The 20,585-nt window shown below is 44.4% G+C and overlaps 1 protein-coding gene across 2 annotated transcripts in view; it reads right to left on the reverse strand.

The window, feature by feature from the left end:
* olfm2a (olfactomedin 2a) overlaps window positions 1-20,585 on the reverse strand; it is a 50,141-nt gene that overhangs the window by 10,551 nt on the left and 19,005 nt on the right. Inside the window, exons 1-2 of one of the 2 annotated variants that reach the window (XM_030408477.1) lie at window positions 13,394-14,071; window positions 2,454-2,603 (exon numbers count right to left, since the gene is read on the reverse strand). In XM_030408477.1, coding sequence (XP_030264337.1) covers window positions 2,454-2,603; window positions 13,394-13,537 — 294 coding nt within the window. In that variant the 5' untranslated portion in view covers window positions 13,538-14,071. Of the gene's footprint in view, window positions 1-2,453; window positions 2,604-13,393; window positions 14,072-20,585 lie in introns of those variants that run through there. The other variant, XM_030408478.1, reaches the window with a different exon arrangement.

The raw sequence follows: 20,585 nt of genomic DNA on the forward strand, positions 1-20,585 counted from the left end.
CATTGCTCAAGCTACCCTTGACTTGCCAGTACAGAAGATGCGAACACATTTGGTCCAACCATTACAGAGCTCCGTGAACGGAGACTTAGCATTGAACGCTAACAGCATGGGGTCAGAACTTTACACTGGGTTTTAAGCATCTTAACATGCTCCACATGTCACAGCGAATGTTATGCAACATCAGCAGACACCTTTCAACACAGCACTGTAGCGTGTATGACTCAAAATGAAAAAAAAAGTAGTTAAAACAGTGTGTTTGTGCAAGCAGCTACTTACCTGTTTGTTGACATCCGTGTGTTCCGGTAGCTAGACCAAACTAGCATATCCATCGAGTGTGTACTTAACAGGCTTAACAGGCTATTGTAAGGCTCATGGCTCATGACAGGCCGTAACATGGACATGTACATTATGAACATAAACACGAAAATGCTGGATTACGTTTCCGTCCACGCCAGTGAGGGAGTAGTGTTCAATGCTAAGTCTCCGTTCACGGAGCTCTGTAATGGTTGGACCAAATGTGTTCGCGTCTTCGGTACTGGCAAGTCAACGGTAGCTTGAGCAATGAAGCTGCATGTTTAAATCGACCGAAGTTCTCCTTTAAACTGACAAGGGACAGGCGTTAATGTTGCTGTCCTAGAATGACACACATGTATCAGCCCAATTATTTCATACTTGCGACCTTTTCATTAATTTTTTTTTTTTAGCTGGATGTCAATCTCTCCGGATTGATTGCAGCAGATGCAGATCACCTGTTGTGCCGGATGTGGAGACTGACTCCTAATTAATGATTTAAAGCAGCTTGGGGAAATCCCCTCGTGACCATTCAAGGTGTCACGATGCCCTTTTGCTGAGGCTGAGGTGAGGTGGGGGAGGCACACCGAGGTCATTCTGAATTCTTACTTGACATGTGGCTGCACATACACATACACTACCTGTATCCACTGTGCTGTATAGTGCTCAGTAGACTTGTTGGGGATTCAATCTGCATTTAATCTACAAACCCACTCGCTATGAGACCTGTGAGCAACAGAGACAATACTGGAAAGAATACCATACAGTTTGTAATGTACCCTGTGCTGCACGTATACATTCATGCACAGATCTACTTTCCCCGAATAGCTTCATTTAGTTTGTCAGTTTCTCTGCCAGAATATGCCTTCTCAGTTGGAATATGCCTCTTTTAAAGTGTGTGTAAGTGTGGGTTTCCACTGTACGTGTGCTTGAAACGGCAGCAGACAGAGGCTGTCAGGGGAAAAAGGTATACTTCAATAAGAGTGAATGCAATATGTGAATTCAGGTGTCTCATTGATCCATCAGGACCTCAGAGCCTATTCAGCATCTCAATTTACCACAACCGCTCTGCACTAGACCACATCAATGTCAGCCCCTCCTGTCTTACCCGCTCTCCTCTGCCTCTCCACTCGCAGGCTTTTCGCTCACTCTGTCGATCCACCCTCTCATTCACCCACTTGATGGTTTTGAGTGTCCACAAAAACACAGCTCTCAATGAGTTGCCACAGCCCGTAAAGCGAGTGTAAGCTATTAGATATTATTCAGCAGGTTGTTGTTATTCAGTTTTGGAGAGACAAGTGGATAAGAAGGGAAAGATGACGATGCACTGCCTGCAAACCGCCAATCGATGCAGCTGCAGATCTGAGGAGTCAACAAGCGGTTGTGGATGGCTTGTGAGCAGAGGTCCTTTCCTGCCTTTACTCTCACCCCTGGCCTGTGTGTGCGTGTGTGCGTGTTTATGCACTAAACACAAGCAGGAAATTACATTTGCATACACTGCACGGCACTGTAGGTCAATAACACTCTACTCTATGTATTTGAAACATGGATTTATTGTCTGCTTGCTGAAACAGTGCGGGTTTCTTGGCGCTCTGCATGCCTGAGGGTTTAGTGTGTGTACATGTTTTTGTACGTCGTCGAATTTATTTGCTCGTCATACATCACGCGAGTGTAAAAAACGGTGTCGATTCATTTTTTTTTTTTACACTGAGAAAGACAGCGCAAGTCTGAGTCGACAGATTTACACTGTGCAACATTTACTGTGTAACTTTGCAAACAAAGCATTCGCTCCTGATTGGCAAGACACTTAATTTTCCTAATTTGCATCTAATGGATTAATATTTATAAAAGAAACATTATCATTGTATGGCTCAGCGAATCCAATTTCATGGATAAGTTTGGGACATTTCTTATTAAGGCAACGCACGCTTCACTCACTTTTCAGCAACTCTGCTCCTTAAGAAAGAATAGTTAAAGCAGCAATTCTCATCTGCATGACTGATCCACCGTGGGGTGAAAGCAGTGGGACTGTTCACTTCAGCGTCGTGTATGTAACAGACGGCGCCAGACGCGAGCGCAGGCAGTGTGTGGCAGTTTGTGTTTGTATGTCTGCGTGGGTAACAGTCGTGTCTCAAAGTGGGTGTGCTATTGACAGCTGTCACCTTCTCCATGAGCTGGCGAAGTTGCCTGCTGCGTGGGTCGCGGTTACACATGTTCTGGGCCGGTGCGACCACGGTGCAGATACACTTCCCATCTGCGTCCTGTGCTGAGCTGTAGATCTGCCAGCCCTCCTCTGGGCTCGGGTACAGAGCCTGCAGAAAACACAGAGACATATATATCTTAGAGCGAGAGAGCAAGTGAAGGGACGGGTTGCTTCTGTCTGCTGTTGTTTATCCGTTGCTACCAAGCAGGCTTTTCAGAATACATGGGGGCAGACACGATATTTTATTCTGCCAGCACGCATCAACTGTAATCTGAAAAGTGTTCCACCCGTATAAAACATTTCTAAACTAATAAATTTATCTAATACTTGAAAGTGTTTTAGCAAGAGTTTGGAGGGAAAAAAAGACTCTTTAATACATTCCATATCGTGATTAGTTGTGCCCATTCTGTCACCATAAGTTAGCCGTGGAGTCATAATTTCTCCATGGCATTCTCTTTGCAGTCCTATCAGAAGTTTCTCTTCCCCAAAGGCAATTAATGGCAATTGATTCCTCCAACTCCTCAAAATCACTTGCAGTCTAATTTTAGCATTGACTGAACAGCAACTTAGAGCGAAAAAGTGAAAGCCAGAGATTGACAGAGGTGCTGCTCACAGCTGTAACGACAAGAGAAAAAGAGGATAAATGATTCAGATAGAGGAAAGGGAAAAGAAATCAGCAGAAAAGGGTTCAGATTAAGATGAGACAAGAGCAATGCTGGAAAATACACAACGGGTTTAAAAACACATCGGCACAACTGTGATAGAGTAACGTCTTGGAGGAGAATGAACACAGACAAAGATAAATGGGAGGAAAATGGGCTTTTCAAAGAAAAGAGGAAGAAGGACGGATCGGGCCGGGATATGTGAAAGCAGAGCATCTAATAAGTTTGGACATGGAGAGGAAATGGAGCTGTTCGGGATCGATAATGCAGGCCGTTACCAGTGGAGGAGGGGCGAGGCTGAAAGGGTGGATGTCTCTCTCTCTCTCTCTCTGACTAATCCAATCAAAAGTAGTGCTGTGCGTTGTGCAAGCACACGTATACACACAGTTTACGCGAAGGCCCGGCCAGGACGACCCGTTCATTCACACGACATCTACACACACTCAGCATATAAAGCAAAATGTAATGAGAAACGGAGCAGCCATTTTAGTGATGAAATTAAAGACCCATCCACATAAGTGGAAGGAAGGAGGCTGGAAATAAAATGATGCGTCGCGGCTCTGCGCCTCACTCCCGCTCTGCTCAGAGCTGTGTCGTGCCGTGCTCTCGTCTCCTTGGGTCGGGGGATCAGATTAAAACGTCTTGGGGGACAGGGGGACTGTGTGATTGGAGTGTAAAGTAGCAACCACCCTGCGAGCCAATGTGCTCACTGTCACATCTTGTCACTCCTGCCAATCCCTTGGCACTCAGGCATCCCCCCTTTTCTCCCTTTTCCTCCCCTGCACTCGCTGCCTTTCCCTCTCCTCCCCCTCAGAATGAGTGAATTTTAAATCTGACTTACTCCAAATGAATTGTGGGAAACCGACTACAGCTGCATGAGCATGAATATCAAATTATACGTTTTATTCTCCGGAATATTTTATCTGTTTCATTATATTCAAGGTATATTAAATAGACTCATATAATGGAAGGGGGAAAAAATATATAAATTTTATTCAATTAAGACAGAGGTAATATTCTATTCCCATTTTCTATTCATACAGTATTGCATACATACATTAGCAATAATTCAGTCGGACAGAATGTCTGCTGTGCACATGAAGGCGTCACAGTGGAACTTATTGGCACTCTGGCTAAATTATCATTCCATTATTCTTAATATTGATGCATATTTAGGAGTCGGCGTGAAGCCACTCCCTGCAGTGACTTGCACAGTTTTTCTGTCAGTCAGCACCTTTCTCATTATAAGTCATCTCTGAGGCAATCCAGCATCAGAGGGCTGTTGGGTGGAGAGACGTTAGAGGTCTGCAGAGGCCACAGTTGGAGCTAAGACAAGACGAAAGAGGCCGTCTCCACCACAGGACCTCCTCCAATTTCTTTCAACTGCATCGGACCGTCTCTTTCACTCTGCCATTGCCTTGGGGAGAGATTATTTTCTAGTGTCCTCTGTCAGCTTCTCACTCACTGTCAGGGCTTGTGTTTTATTGCAGCATGTGTGTGTGTGATGCACATGCATGTTCTATATATACACAATATGTTCATGAATTCCAATAGACTTTCATAATGCATTTGCTGGTTTAGTTTCTGATTTACCCCCACAAGGGTTTGTTTGGAATAATCCTTGCAGCTGTAAAGCGTGATTACTGTAGGAATGGAGGGGAGCATATGCGAGGCTGCTATGAAAACGATTGTAAAGATAGTGGATCGTGAGGGCACAGCATGACACACCGGCTTCTCATTACAGTTGATACCCTGTGGCGTTAACAGGTGGAGGTTAGCTTGCTTCAAACAGCAGAATCCACTTAAGTTACTCACTTTGAGGCTATGTGCAGCCTCCTGCCTTCAATAAAATGACCTCATATCCCTACATGTGGGGGTTGTCTGCCTACGCACCAGATATTCACTTTTGGTCAAAAAACATTCTTGCAAACTGATGCAGGAATGTGCATCAACATTTCATCCTGATACCATCGTGAAATGGAGCCACACTCGGTGTTACAATGGCCCTTTTTTAAAATGATAGGTTGCATAGTGGGCAGCGGCAATAAGTTGAGAGTTCAATAAAGCGCTACTGGAGGCACGTCAGCGCCATTATCATGGTACTTTCTTCATTATCCGATGTGTTTAAAGTCATGCTGTGCTCCTCATATGCTCTTTTTCTTTCTTTTTTTTTTACGCCGACAGATCTTCTCCCGTCTTCATTAATGTTTCATAAACGCTGGGCTGAAATTAAGAGCTTATTTGAATCAGCTCCAATTTCATTACCACCCACCTATCCATTCTGCGCTAACTTCTCCCATTCTCATCACAGTGTGGCAGTTTGGAGAGCGGGAGGGAAGAGGTAATTCTTAAATGCAAATGTGCTATATGCTTTGTGCCCGAGCCGTTGCGAGGATATCTATATATCAGCCCCTCATAAGCAACCGATCTCGCGGTGTGCGAGTATTGAGCTGGGGTATGTTTTGAAACACTTGCTTATTTATTGGAAATATAAGTCTCCTCGCTGCAGAGCGAAGAGTGGGTCATTGACACTGGCTCATTTAACATATTGCTCACGCCATGCAGCCAGATATCCCATTAGTGTGGGAAAAAAACAACTTCCTCAATATGTAACGTTACCCGCAATTATATCCAGGGCGAGCAGAAGGAATTGAATGAATAACGTTCGCATACCGCAGGGAGGTCAGGCGCCAGAGCGTTAACATTTGAGCAGCGACGGTAGCGTAACCTACGCTATGATCATGCTATCAGTTGCGGCTAGCTGGGAGCACTTCAGGTCTGGGAGATAATCCTCTCCTCCCAGACACAGACGGTGGGTTGAGGAGAGAGGAGGCATTCAGTTCACCGTCCCAGAAATTCATCCATTAGATGCGAGGGATGAAAAAGAATATGTAAGCGACCAGATTTGAAGCTGTCACAGTCATGGCTGCCATGCAGGAAAAAAAAGGAGAAGAAAAAAAAAAGCCCATTAAGAAAAAAAGACAGCAGCAATGAAAACAACACGAAACCACAGAGGGCAAGAGTGATGAAAAATCAATTGGGTCTGCTTTCTAAAGTGAAATTAGTCTTTTAAGATATCTGTCTTGCCCCCGTTGCGCCATCCAAATGTTGCCTCTGTTCCCATGACATCACATCTGACAGGCTGAGACTATGAAGTCCCACCATCTAACTGTTGGCACGTCTTCCACCTCAACCTCCCATTGTTCCAACAGAAATCTGATTAAAGTGTGAGTCACTGATAGGCAGAGAAGGAAGACTTGTGGTTTGAGAAAGGCTGACAGAGAAGAGAGAGATGGCTCTAATTTCCTCTAGCTTTGTTCAAATGCTGCCCAGTTGCAACGCTGAATGACAAACTCGGATAAATCCCTGCTGAAAGAGGGGAAGACGAGATGAGATGAGGAGGTGTGGTCATTACTAAGCAAAAAAAGAAGTAACTAAATGCTCTTCCAGTAGATTTCCGTCTGCCTCCTGCACACTGCAGGCAAGAGATTCAGATTAGAGGTGTCTGTTGGAGTTTAGTACCGAAACTAACTAACCAACTTGCGCCATTACCTGAGTGCTTCCCAGAGTGCAAATAAGATCGGAACTCTTGCGCTGTTAATGATTCAAAAGTTCGTAGGGATTATCCAATTAGACATCGGAGCTGCTGGTGGTATCACTGTCGAGTGTTGCGGGATGGACTTCCTCTGGCGTTTCATTAGACCGACCCCGGAGCTGGCTGCTGTAAAGCCAGAGCTAAATGAGATCATAAATCTACAGCTCCATTCTTTATGGGCATGACGGGAAGTCTATTATAACTTTCATAAGCAGCAGGCAGAATGGGCAAACAGGCAGAGGCAGGCACGAATCCTGAGACATGAGGAGAGGGCTGACCGCTGCACTGGGAACTGAGCTTGCCGTCACATCCGAGAAACTGCAGCACAAAAGAGGATGGACAGAGCGGGAGAGCTGAGATGAAGTTGTGCGGAGAGAAAGAACAAAGCATGTTGAGAATGTCGGAGGCGTCAAGGTGCGATGGTCTCAAAGTAAGGATAACGAAGTAAGGGGTAGTTCCGATGTAATCTATCTCATTCTTCCTTTTCCACCCTTCGATGCTAACTTTGTTTATCCGAGTTCTTCAACCTCACTTTCCTCTCCCTCAACTTAACTCAATTCAGTTCAATTCAATTCAATTCAAAGGGGCTTTAATGGGATTGAAATCAGACATGAACGCGATTTTTTGCAACACAACTTTTTTGCTGTTAGAAGTATATATCCGTTTAATTACAAAAAAAATTTAAAAATAACATTTTGCAGAAAAATAGGTGTTTGGGGTCATTTATAGTGATTAGGATCCCAGTGAAGATTACTTCAGTGCACTGATGTCATTGTGCACAATAATGTTTATTGTTAGACTGTAAAATATCCTGCCAGGTGCATGACTTTGTCAGGACAGGAGATGGTTTGATGACTTTTGAATGATCAGTATGAAAGCTATGTGTTTATGGACAGTATTTATTCTGTACATATGAATAAATACACGTTTTTTTCCTCCTTTTTCCTCGATATCAGCACCAGTATAGGTCGGGCCCGAGATATCTATGCTGTATCTATGTATAGTATGTATCAAAATATGTACAGAGATCAGCTCAGTGCAGGAACACAAGAGTCTCTGGCAGTCTTCGTGGTGGCTGTATATGATTGGAGGCTCTTTTTCTGTCACAGCAGCTCACCAATCTTCCTACTCTATTTGCCTGGCAGATGTGGACGGTTTTTGCTGCTGTCCATAGTTCGAAGTCTTTTGGGAGGTTTTCGGCAGTTTGATTTCCACATCATGCCGCGTGCTATATGTGCACATTGATTCTTCTCTGGGGACCCAGCTGGGCCTGTGGCGGCCTCTCTCCATGGCGTACACGGTCAAGCTTTTCAGCGGTTTCGCGTTGGTCACAGCGGTCAGGTAATCTGCCGCCGTCTATTCTCTGTTTGGGGCCAGACAGAAATCCAGTTTGCTCTGGTTTTTGGCTGATTCTCTCCGGTGTGTCAAATAGTTTTCTTTTTGCTGTACTAGAATTTGGTTTAATCTCGGGGGATTTCTGTCTGAGGGCTCTGCTTGTGTCCCAGCAGCAGCTGGCTGATGGGGCTTCTCTCTAGGATCTCTCTGAGGTTATTGATTATGTTAGAGTGACTGTCTTTTAGGTGATTATAAAACTCTCTCTCTCTATCTGTCCCCCCCCCCCCCCCCCCCCCCCCCTCCCTCCCCAGACTGATGTTTTATGCCAGACATTAACTTCTCTCATTGCTTGGCCCCAGCAAAGTAGTGACATCTGTCCCTGCTACACAGAGCCTACTTCTATCTATACTAGGGCCAAACAATCAGATCTCATTTTTCCCATTTGCAGGATTTTGCTTTAATTGACTGCACAAAATAAACATGAAAACACGCACCCCCACGCTTCAAATGACCAATCAGTCAATCCTCAATGCACAGGCCAGCTGCTGGCCTTTAAAATAAAACTCAATGAAGACTCCTGCTGAAGTCCCCGGTCTCTCCTGCTCCCAAGGAAAACCGATTACCACAATCAGCGCAGCATGGTCGCCAGTCAATAATATGACTCATAAACTCATCATGCCCCTCTCCCTGCTGCCTCCTTTTCCTCCCTGCTGCCTCCCACTCCATCTCTCCCATGACTGCCACCTCTCCTGTGTGGTGTCCTGCTCACTTTCCATCTGTGGCTCACTCACTCCAATCCGGATCACACTTGGACGACAGCAGGGGTGGGCAGATGCATGAAGTGTTTTTTGAAGTGGGGGCCTCGCTTGGAGAATTCTTGGAGAAATGACAGAAAATGACGCTCAACAATGCTCAGCACTTACAAGCAAGCAGTTACAGCTTTATACTTTTTGGAGCAGGCTGCGAGCACCTTGCCAGGTGCCCTGGCGAAGGGCATTTGGCATCTGCTTTGTTGTTAGACGCGTACGAGATAGCTCTACCATGGCTGGTGTTAAACAGAGGAGGGAGATGAGAGTGGCAGGACCGGCAGTGTGAGAAAACAGTGTAAACTGTGAGAACACAGTCAGTGCTTCATTGGTGGAGAATATGGATCGCAGAAATCGTGTGAACTGTGAGATCATCAAATTGTCTCAACAGGCATAGCAATGACTCAGGCCATTGACACTGTTACGGCAAATGGGCCATGAGAAAAAAGCCTGATTACTAGCCCAATACAGTCTGGAATCAATAAGGCTTTGTAAGCACACATACTACCACATAATTAGTTAATGCATCAAGCTATTTGAAATGATATTACAAGATTGTCTTTTGCTGAGATCCTGGCTCTGCGCACCGCTTCACATTGACGAGGCAGTAGAGGACAACTGTCAGGGCCTGAACTTGGATACATTTCGGTTGAAGGCATCACGATAAACATAAAAGCCGAGTGCTCAAATAAAAATCTGCGGCTGTGTTTAATCTTTAATCCATAGCCAAGAATCGATCTTTACAATCTGCTTTATTGGATTGCACGCTGGATGTGATAAAGTTTACAGTCCCACACCGCGGCAGACAGAGGCCGGGTGACCCCAATCAGATTCAGGAGCCCCGGCTCTTTGTATGCTGCCATTTGTTGTTCCATGCTGCCTTTTGATGGGGGGAGTATTTTCTTCACTCTTCTGCCTCCACAGCGTTCTTATTTTAGATATCAAAGGGAAAGTAAACACACACACACACACACAAACCCACACACACACACACACAGTATACAACATCAGTATACATAAAGGTTTATGATTTATTTATGCCCATCTCGCACACACATGCATACACGTATAAACCGAAACTGTCTGAATCACTGTAGAGCAGACACACGTATTACTTTAACTTGTAGATTACATTGTATAAGACATGTAGATTGGTCTTATATTTATTCGACATCTTCTGACATTGTTTGTAAGTGTGATGGTTCAGTTGAGCGCTGATGGCACGCAGCTTCATTTCTTATTCTCAGTCTTTTCGAGGCTGACCACACTTCCCTGAATTATGTCACGCATTACAGATGGACGGCTCAGAATGTCCTTCGGCTAAATGCGTGGTAAAGTTAAAGTTGTTATCCGTGGTGATTAACACGTTGCAGAACAAACTGAGCAGTGGCGTTGCGTATGAAAGAGCATTCAGGGATGCTTCTTATACTTAAGGATTGATTATTATCAAATGATCATTATTTACACATTACACATTCACACTGTCTTATTATGGTTTACTTATACTTTCTATCTATCTATCATATTATATGTATATCATCCTTAAATAATGTATTCTAGTCTGTATATGTATCCTTATGTACATAATTTATATGTGTACAGCATATCCTCCATAATTGCGCCTATCCTGTTGAAGTCCTGCTTGTGTATCATAAAGTCTCTCTGCAATTATAATTATATATATTTATACTTTTCTAGGATATAACTATGCACGGTGTATGTATTACAATCATGCGTGCAATTTTCCATCTCGGTCAATAACTGTGTATGTGAAAGCTGAATTGAGTGTGTTATCTTTTTTTGAATTTAATTTTCTGTTGTACTATTTTTGTCTTGCTGTGTCTCTTTTCATTTGCGTTTCATCATTCCATCGTTTATTTTCACTCAGCCCCTGCTGTTTAAAAAAACTGAGCTTGAGGGATCAATAAACTCTTATCTTACCAAACCTTATCTGATCTGATCTGATCTGATCTTATCTTGCTTCCAAGGGCATTTTGGTTTCCCACCATCACTGAAAGCCTAAACTGTGGAACAGTTTTCCTGCGAATGCTGCTGAATGTATCAGTGTATATCTAGTAAAAGTAAAACTTAATAACTACCAGAGGAATGTCTGTTAAATTGACAAACATAAATGTCTTATTAAGTTGACTTTAATCAAGATTGTGTATGTGCACAGCCTGGCAGGTTTGCAGCTTATCTTGGCTTGACCAGCCGCACCAGTTCCATGTTAGACTTCCAGGGTCTCTACCGCTCATTAAGGAACATGGTTTTGCACTATCCAGATGTTTACAAGCATCCAGGCAAGGTTGTGCTCAGTGCCATCTCAGAAGGGCCCATAAAAACTCAGTCAGCTGTGTTGTTGGATCAGCTGGTAAGCAGACAGGCACAGAAAGCAACTGAAGCAGACTTTGAAAATAGCTCTAAGCTGGGAGAATATGGGACGCTGCATGCATGGGTGCCAGGCCGGGGAGCAGCCATGCAATGGCCACTGGCACACTAGCACCCGAGTGTCACAAGAGCGTAGCTAGATCGTCTTTGATTAGAGCTCTAAACATTGTGTGAGTCACGGCTGCTTCTAAGATCATCACAGGCAAATGTCTCATCAATAGTGATGGGACTTTGAGGCGAGGTTTTACATTAAAGTTTTATTCCCTGCCATTGTTTATGAGGAGGGATTATTTCTGTCTCAAAGCGAGGACGTTTCCCATCACAACAGAATGTTAGACTGTAATAATTCCTGGCACCATCAAACTGCCTCATCAGTTTTGATGAAACTTTGATGAAATGAACTTCAGTAGCAGCATTTCTTCCTCCACTGGTTGTGAATGAGAGTTGCCTGAAAGAAAACAACCACTCATAACTATGTAGAATATTCTATTGTATCCAGTCTTTTGTAATGCAAATGATAAGGCTCCCAGTCATGAGGCTTGATTGGGATGAGTTTACCAAAAAACGAAACAAAACAAAAAAAAATGGCAACTTTAAAAAAAAAAATCCTCTTGACCCTATACAGAAGAAGCAGGTATGGAAAATAAATGAGTGGCTTCCGGCTCACACCACCCAGAGCGGAGTGTGTCTCCCACAGGAATACAGAGTTAGGTGCAGGAGATAATTAAAAACTGTTGGATTAGATTATGAATGTAATTATGGTGTGCTCAAAATGACTTGCTGAGATACATATATGATGCAGAGATTTAAAAAAAAATTTAAAAAATAAAAAAAAAACTGTTATCCTGTGCAAAGACAACTTCTCCGCCAAAAAACCCACATCCCAACCTGACAGCTCACTGCAACATTAAAGGCGACACAAAGTGGCGGATTGACGTTTTAACGAACCGTTATGAATTATAAAACATCTCTTCAAACAGATGGACCTTCGCCCCTGAGACGAGAATGCCTAAACATTCTTGGAGTACACGTTTAAGTGCACAAACATAGACACGTACACATGCAGTCTGCGAGCACACGTGCATGCACACGCACACACGTATCCAGATGGTCACGGATCTCTTGGGACGTTCAATTTCGTTCAATCATTTCATTAGGCCAAGGCATTTGCTTAATGGGTAGGGTGCCATAAAAACACACTCAGGATAGAGGCAAAGGCAATCATTAACCGCTGATGAACCAGAAAATGTCTAATTCATTCGCCTGCACGATAGTTCTCATGATCTCTACTACCATCATAACACTAAGAGAGAACGGCATGGAACTTTAATATCTGTGTGTGTTTATATAAACAAAACACCTTCACAAAAAAAGCCTTTTTTGGGGGACAAAACACCTCTAATGCCCTTTCTATATCTATGACCTCTCTATATGAGGCCAGACTGTTTTAGAGGAGCGGGAGGACTGAGAGGATTTGGAGTCGAGCAGAACGAGGGAGAAATAAAGACGTACTCGAAACTGCAACATCGTCTCAACCTCGCCGTCTTCTACATCACCTCTGAATCTGAGCACCATCCTTCCCACCCTGGAGGTCCCTGACAGATGGGATCAGCCTGAACATCACTCAGAACGGCTCTCTACCTCCCGTCACCCCGGCAAAAAACATATGATTTAGCGCGGCCGTCCACGCTGCACCCTCCGCCTCTCACCATCACTCACAGTCACAAGCTCACAATTCAGCATCATTACACTTAATGTGACTCACGCACTCACAACATGTGCATCATTCACGTTTGGTTGGAACATTGCTCTTGCATGCGTGTCTAGTTCCACCATCTCTCTCCTACTAGCACAACACAGACCCTCAAAGTCCCTCTTCCATCAGTGCTCCCCCTCTGTAAAGCTCCTCTACTGTATCTGAATTTAATCCTGTAAACACACACTTGCTCACTATGCCTGTGTCTTCCCTATTCTTCACTATGTCCCTCTGTCTTCTGCTGTGTCACTCTTTCATCTGTTATTCTTTCTTTCTTACATTAACAATAAGAGCATGCACAAACAAATACAGAGCACACACACACACTTGCGGAAAAGCAAAGAAAGTCATACGCACGCTGACAATCCTCTCTGAGGTGCCCCCTCTGGAGATGGTGGTCCCGTTGAGCCCCACCAGAGAGGGCAGAGTCTGAGACATCCAGTTGGTCACCATGGCCATGGTGCTGAGCACCGCCCCGATCTTTAGCATGGGGACGCTCATGTTTGCTTCCAGTGGGGCCCCGGCGCAAACGGCCCTACAGCCAGCCCTACCCTACCCTGCCCTGGACCTTCGGCTCCAGTCAACCCCTCTCTGCTCCAGACAGTCTAGGCAGGAAACCAGCCAGTCAGCTTCTGCCTCAGCCTGAGCAGCAGCCGAGCCCCCAGAGCGGACGAGGCACAGTTACCAGACTGGCTCAGTCAAAGGGACAACCAGAGACCGGTTAGAGGAGAGCAGCTCACATCCAACAGCATCACGCTGGAATCTTCCCTCTCAGAGTGACTGCCTCAGCCTCACCCCCTCCCTCTCTCTCACTCTTTTTCCCTCTCTCTCACTTCCTCACTCTCCCCTTGTCTCTCCCTTTCTCTCTCCCTCCCTCTCTCTTACCCTCTCTTCCTCAAGATGCAGAGCTGCGCATTGGCTGCCTCTCTTTCTCATCCCCTCCCAATCAGCCTCTGCTCCATCCTTGCCAACCCTGTTTTGCATGCAAGTATCCATTCTTTTCCTCTCCTCTCTTTCTCTGACATTTGGCTGTTCTTTTATGACTCACATTTTGGCGTGTGTGCTTGCACACACACATTTCTGAGGGGTGGAGATCAGAGAGAGACCGGTTTCAGTGGGCTGATCTGTGCTCTGTTATGTGACATGCGTGCGCCCAGGGCTTCCTCGGCACAGTAGACTGTCCTGCAGCCTCACCAGGCTGTCTGTGCTGGATGGAGGACTAATGATATCGAGGGGTGGGTGGATGGATATAATGTTGGCTAAAGGCTCATGAGGGGAGACATGGGCTGGTGGTTTTGCAAGATTTTAATGTGGGAGAGAGCTGGGTGCTCCTGCCTTTGACAGCTTATCCATCATCCTGCTTCATGACATATCCTAAATCTGGCTGTAGTTTGTGCTTTGACAGTATCTTACCAACTTCCCTCTGCCTGAGGCAGAACCATATCACTATAGTCAGTAACAATGTGTTCTTGACGCTTTCTGACTAAAATGTTGCTGTGGCTGATGCCCTAAAAGTAGTGTATGCATTAGCTGACATGTAAATGTAAAACTGATCAATACAATGTGGATTTGCCCACACCTGCAGGTATAGCATCCTTTCCTTGAATAAGGGGGATTACAGCTTCTTTTTCAAGTGGTATATTTTCACTATTGTTTTATTACTTTAATCCAAAGGGATTTAGCTTTCAGTACAATCAGCCAGTGTCGGATATCAAACCAATCTCTTTGCTCCCAATTTTGGTGTCACTTCACCTCTGGGACTGTGCCCCGAGCCTGATTTGAGGTTATTTCATGACAGACTCCAGACTTGTTCTGTAGTTCAGATCGACCTTTTGGCTGTGGGGTACGTACTTTGTCTCCAAATCGCAGCTGTCTGAATCTACACCACTGGGCCAGATGGAATGAGGTATCGAAGCGATAAGTGGATTGGAGGGTGCCTAAAATTTCTCCTCGAAGCTTGAAGCCTCTCCTTGCACCAATTTGCCAGACACTGGGCGTCTGGCAGTGTCGTGTTGCGCCCTAAACAGCCATGCATAATGATGACGGAAGGCCTACTCAGACAAAACGGCCAGGTCATCTCCATTTCTTGCCTGGTTCCTGGTCTGCTGACTTATTCATTTTATCAGCCATGGATGGGCTCTCCTCTCCACCCAGTCACATTGGGTGAGTGATACGGGCTGTGTGGGGTATACTGTGAAGTGATATGGGAAGAGACAGCTTTCTGTGCCCCAGCCAAAAAACGTCAGCCTCCCTCAGCTCACCTGCTGGCTCCCATGTCAGTCTCACCTCTGTCAGCTCTTCTATTTCTGCAGCAAGACTGCCCCCATGTGGTTACCACTGGAAATGCAGACAATGAGCCTTCAAGGACCGAACCAGATACTCAGACAGTGTTTGTAATGGCTGTTGTGCAGTACTGAACCTGGTGACAGGTTGATCACTTGTCACTTTATGAGAATGTGTCAAGAAAATGTAGGCGGACATGAGGCCGCACTGTTTGAAAATGACTGTGCTCCATTTCTAAAAGGGATTAAAGTGAGGCAAAAAAAGAGGATCTATGCAAAGTAATAACTGCACTCTGCTGCTGGTTTCGTAATGGAGATAAGCCAGATGTATCCAGATGTACCCATTCTCTATTCCACTCTATTGCACTATTCCCATCCCGGAAGCTCAGCCCTGCCTAACCTGGCCCGGTTGACTTCCTGCTAGACTACAGAGTCTAAATTCTGTGCCGAGATGGTACCATGTAATTGCATCCTCTTACTTATCTATTTATTTACGCTAAATTGTCCTGTACTTATACTGTCTTTTGTTGTACTGTTGTTCTTATGTGCGGTGTCCTTGAGTGCTTTGAAAGGCGCCTTCAAGTAAAATGCATTATTATTATTATTATTATTATTATTATTATTATTATTATCTTCAAATTTAACTTTTAATGTGGTGTTTTTTTTGTTTTTTTTACAAAAAAAGCTTCAAGTCTACAGCTCGAAAAAATATATCTGATTAATAAATATACTGTGCATACTAATATTCATAAAGAAATTACTATTATATATTGGAATGCAGTGATGCAAGCTTTGTGTGTTTGAGGACAGCCATGTTTTGTAAAGGGAGAGTTCTCTGGAAAGAATGCAGTTATCGTGATATTCACATGGTGGCAGCAAAGGTTCAAACATGGAAATAGACGTACTCTTGTATCTGTATTTAACCACGCTCCCCTGCACAGCTTCCTCATAGGAAACCCGGTACCGACATGAGAGGGCTTAATGAAAGAGAAAATCACTCAAGATTGTGCTTATTGATGCACCATTTTGGATAATCAAAGGGAGCATCCCGTGTACAGTACAACTGTGGCCATTGTGGGAGAAGTACGCTGGATAATTCACTGCGACTAGAACAAAAAATCCATCTCCACAGCACAATCATTCCCCTAATTTTCCTCCAGTGGCTCCAATTTGTACAGTTTGACTGCCGCATATGTGCCTCATAATGTCTTATGCAATAGTTTGGATGAAATAGAGAATGCAAACACACACACACACACACACACACACACACACACACACACACACACACACACACACACACACACACACTACTATACACTTGTGAGCACCCCATTTGATATAATGCCTTCCCCATCCACTACCTCACTACCTCTATCATCTGATGGTATTAAAGTTTTATCCGCACAGTATTGTTATTTGTCGTGTTATTCCACTTGACTGATAATGTGACACGTCTGATTTCTTTTAAGTTTGTAACCGCTTTATCCCTTTTATGGGGACGCGGGGGTTTCTGCTGCAGCCAGTCCCAGCTGTCTCTGGGCGAGGGCAGGGACACGTCGCCAGGGCCCTCACTGATTGGCAGAGGCCGCCATGCAAGGTGTCAACCGCACATCAGGAGCAATTTGGGGTTCAGTGTCTTGCTCAAACACACTGCGACATGCAGCTCAGCTCAGCCCGGAGCAGGGATTTGAACCAGGGACCTTCGCTAAGCTACAGCCGCCCCACGAAGTTGCAATATACAGATATGTATTTTCAATTTTTATTTCGTTATTGACTGAGTGGAGGGCATCCTGATCGGGACCCCAAAAGGAGAGCTGTTACTCTGCTAACAAATACCCCGTCACTTTCCCGGGATGCAGATGCTGGTAAACGTTCCTCCCTAGAAATCATCAGCTAACCACCAGCTTACATAAAGACTCAATAAAAATGTATTTCTATTGTACCCAGAGGGAGACGCAGATAAATATCTATCATGGGCTATCTTTTGTTTGTTGTCCCTGCTGTCCCACCTGAGATTTGTACCTATGTCTGGGACGTCTGGTGCTTCATGGCTGGCATTTCCCTGTCCTGCTCTCCTTTGACTGACCTTTCCCTGCAATTACCATTACTTTAACTACAACCTGCCCTAACCCTACCCCTACCACTACCACTACAGCTAACTCTGACCACACCCAGAACCTCGTGCTTGACCCCAACCTCCTCCTTACCACAGTGCCTAACTCCAACCCATATTTTCCATTTTAAAAGGACCAGTAGCTCACAAGCAATGAAACAACACTTTTGGGAAAATCGAAGAAGGGTTGAACCTGATCACAGCCCAGAGGGAAGGAGAATGCATGAAAAGTAGACGGACGATGAGAGGCTGGGATTGATGGTTAATTCCTGAGGCCTAACCGACATCTGTTAAATATTTCATTAATGATGTTTTAATAAGATGTCTTCTCATTGGAAGAGTTGAAGGTTATTTTACTTGTGCTCGTGACCTTCTCTTCACTTAATCTGTAGTTAAAGCCAGTTCTTAACGCTTACAAGAAGGACTGTTTGAAAATAGAGGATTTTCACAAACATTCTTTAAAACTGTAATTTTTCGTTCCTCGCAAAATCAGAAGCAGTTATTATGAACAGCTGAGGCCACGTGTGTAACTCTGTGACTTCTTTTAGCTATTATTATCTTCCTAATGATCGCAGAACAAATATTTTCTGATCTTAATATAACCCACACTGTCTTGTTGTGATCATTAAATGAAAGCTTGATTCATCCTAGCAACGAGGATCTGATATATTAATCATACATCAGACATAAAGCAGCCTCATCTAGCCACTATAGGGATCGTTGTTATCCACAGTCCTACCAATACAGTGACTTTAGATAAGATTTGAGTACGTTTATTTATAATTACTAATTTATTAAGATAACAGATTATTACCACATAAAAAAGGAATCCTTGACAACTCAGCCCTGTTAACTTTCTGATTTTTATACGAATGCAAAACTCTATTCTCCTGCTCGTTTGATGACAATGCTTTTTTATTCTTATTAATTTGCACTGATAACATGATGCTGTGTGCATGCTGCAATAACTGAAGCCAAAGTGGCTGCCACAGGAAGCAGCGTCCTCGTATCTCCTCTCAGAGGTTTTCACCTTTTTTCTATTTCAAGGCATCTTTTTAATCAGAGACCGCCGTGATTAACTTATATATTTGCCTTATCTCTGCAGAGTGGAGTGCACCCGAACTCCTTCAGACTTGAAATGGAACTCACAGAGTGCGGGTCAGATGCCATCTTTTACAAAGTGATGGCTCAAATAAAGGATGGCAATAATAAGTGTGATGAGAACAATCTGCCCATACCTCAAAGAATTCCAGGCTTTGCCAATCATCTGTCTAATCACAAAGTCTGTTGGCAGAACAGGCTTTCATTAAATATTAGCTTGAGAGGAAGTCAGACATTTAACCTGTATTAATTTAATCCTTTTTGATTAATTTTCACAGCCATTCCTCATAATTTCCACTCTCATAATTGGCCAGCCTCATTTTTGCTGCTACTCTGCTGTGTCATTGTCTCCACTTCTCTGTCGGTGTCTTTTGTTCTCCTTCCCTGTGAATTTTATTCAACCTTTAACTCCTCTCGCTCTCTGTCTCCCTGTTCTCTCTTGGCCCCTCTGGCAATGAGAAAAAATGGCATCATATCATGTGTTTCTCCTTTACCCTGCGTGTGTCTTAGCTTCTACTATTTCTGTCCTGAGCTCATACTCTTCCACTGGTGATCGTAGCTGTCTTGACGCGTGCTTGGACTGCATATTGTAGACAGAACAACTTCTACATGCACACAGCTGTGCAGCTTTTTGGGGGTGCCTCCACGTAGGCGCGCCAACACGGTCCCGTGCTTTATCATAAACATCTAAAAAAGAATCCAGTCTGCTACTAGCCTCCGGGCATGCTCTATAAAGGGCATTTTTAATCAGTTCAAATGCTGAAAATCCCCACCAGCTGCAGAAGTGGCAGCACACCCATGGATGGCAGTAGAGCGCTACAAAGCCCCGAGGTCACGGGGACAAGCTCTGGGTGAGATAACAATGCCGGGAGATGAGAGAGCACCAAACACTAGACGCATTCTCGCGAAGCACCGACACACGGCAAGCTGCGGATTCACAGCTGAAATACAGGGCCAAATTACACCTCAGCTAATTACACAGACCTCCTTCATAATGATGCAGAGCTGTTACGACTGAGGCAGAGAGGCTGCACACAAACCGAGCCCCCGCCTGCGCTCGGAAAGATGCTGGAGTCATCTGGGTCTAAGAATACTGGCTATTTTTCTGAGTCATAATTCATTAATTAGATGATGGACATGGAGGCCCACTGCTTTCTAAATATATCAAGATCAAAATCAGCTTAAACAAAGCGTGACCTGATTACCATAGCAACTATTTAAATGGCATAAATAGGCTGTACCCTAGGGTTCAGGCAGGCAAACAGTGGTGTGCTTTCAACATGGAGTGTTTAATCTATTAACGGCTCCTGTGGGCCTTTGATTAAGGAAACTCATCTGGGCTTTTACATTTCACAGTAGCGACTGAGACCCACAGGAGGACTATAGAGTACACAAGCATCGACTCCTTCTATACTTCGTAACGTATAGACAACACATCCTATTGAGCTGAATATGTTCAATGATTCAAGCAGGGATCATTCACCGCAAATACGGTAGGACCACTGATCCACTGCCTTATCTTTCCACCGCAGTTTGGAAAGATAAGGCACTATGATCTCATAGAGACAATAATATAACTTTGTATGTTCTGTGTGTTTTCATGTAAAGCATGTGTGTCAAAATGTGTCCGTTTATGTGTTTGCTTATGCCTGCTTAGATTTGTTTGTCCGTGTCGACGCCTCTCCGTGTTCGTGTCCACTTGCACGAGCTGCATTTTCTCTCCACTGAGCTGTGAAATGTCCACAATACCCTCTAATGGTGGTTGCCACAGTGGTGTGCGAGAGACCCAGTTGAGCTGTGACATGTACATAATACACTATATTGCCAAAAGTATTCACCCACCCATCCAAATAAATGAAATCAGGTGTACCAATCACCTCCATGGCCACAGGTGTATAAAAGCAAGCACCTGGGCATGCAGACTGTTTCTACAAACATTTGTGAAAGAATGGGTCGCTCTCAGGAGCTAAGTGAATTCCAGCGTGGTACTGTGATCGGATGCCACCTGTGGAAGTCCAGTCGTGAAATGTCCTCGCTCCTAAATATTCCA

This window comes from Sparus aurata, chromosome 23 (assembly GCF_900880675.1).
Source record: "Sparus aurata chromosome 23, fSpaAur1.1, whole genome shotgun sequence".
Classification (NCBI taxonomy): Eukaryota; Metazoa; Chordata; class Actinopteri; order Spariformes; family Sparidae; genus Sparus; species Sparus aurata.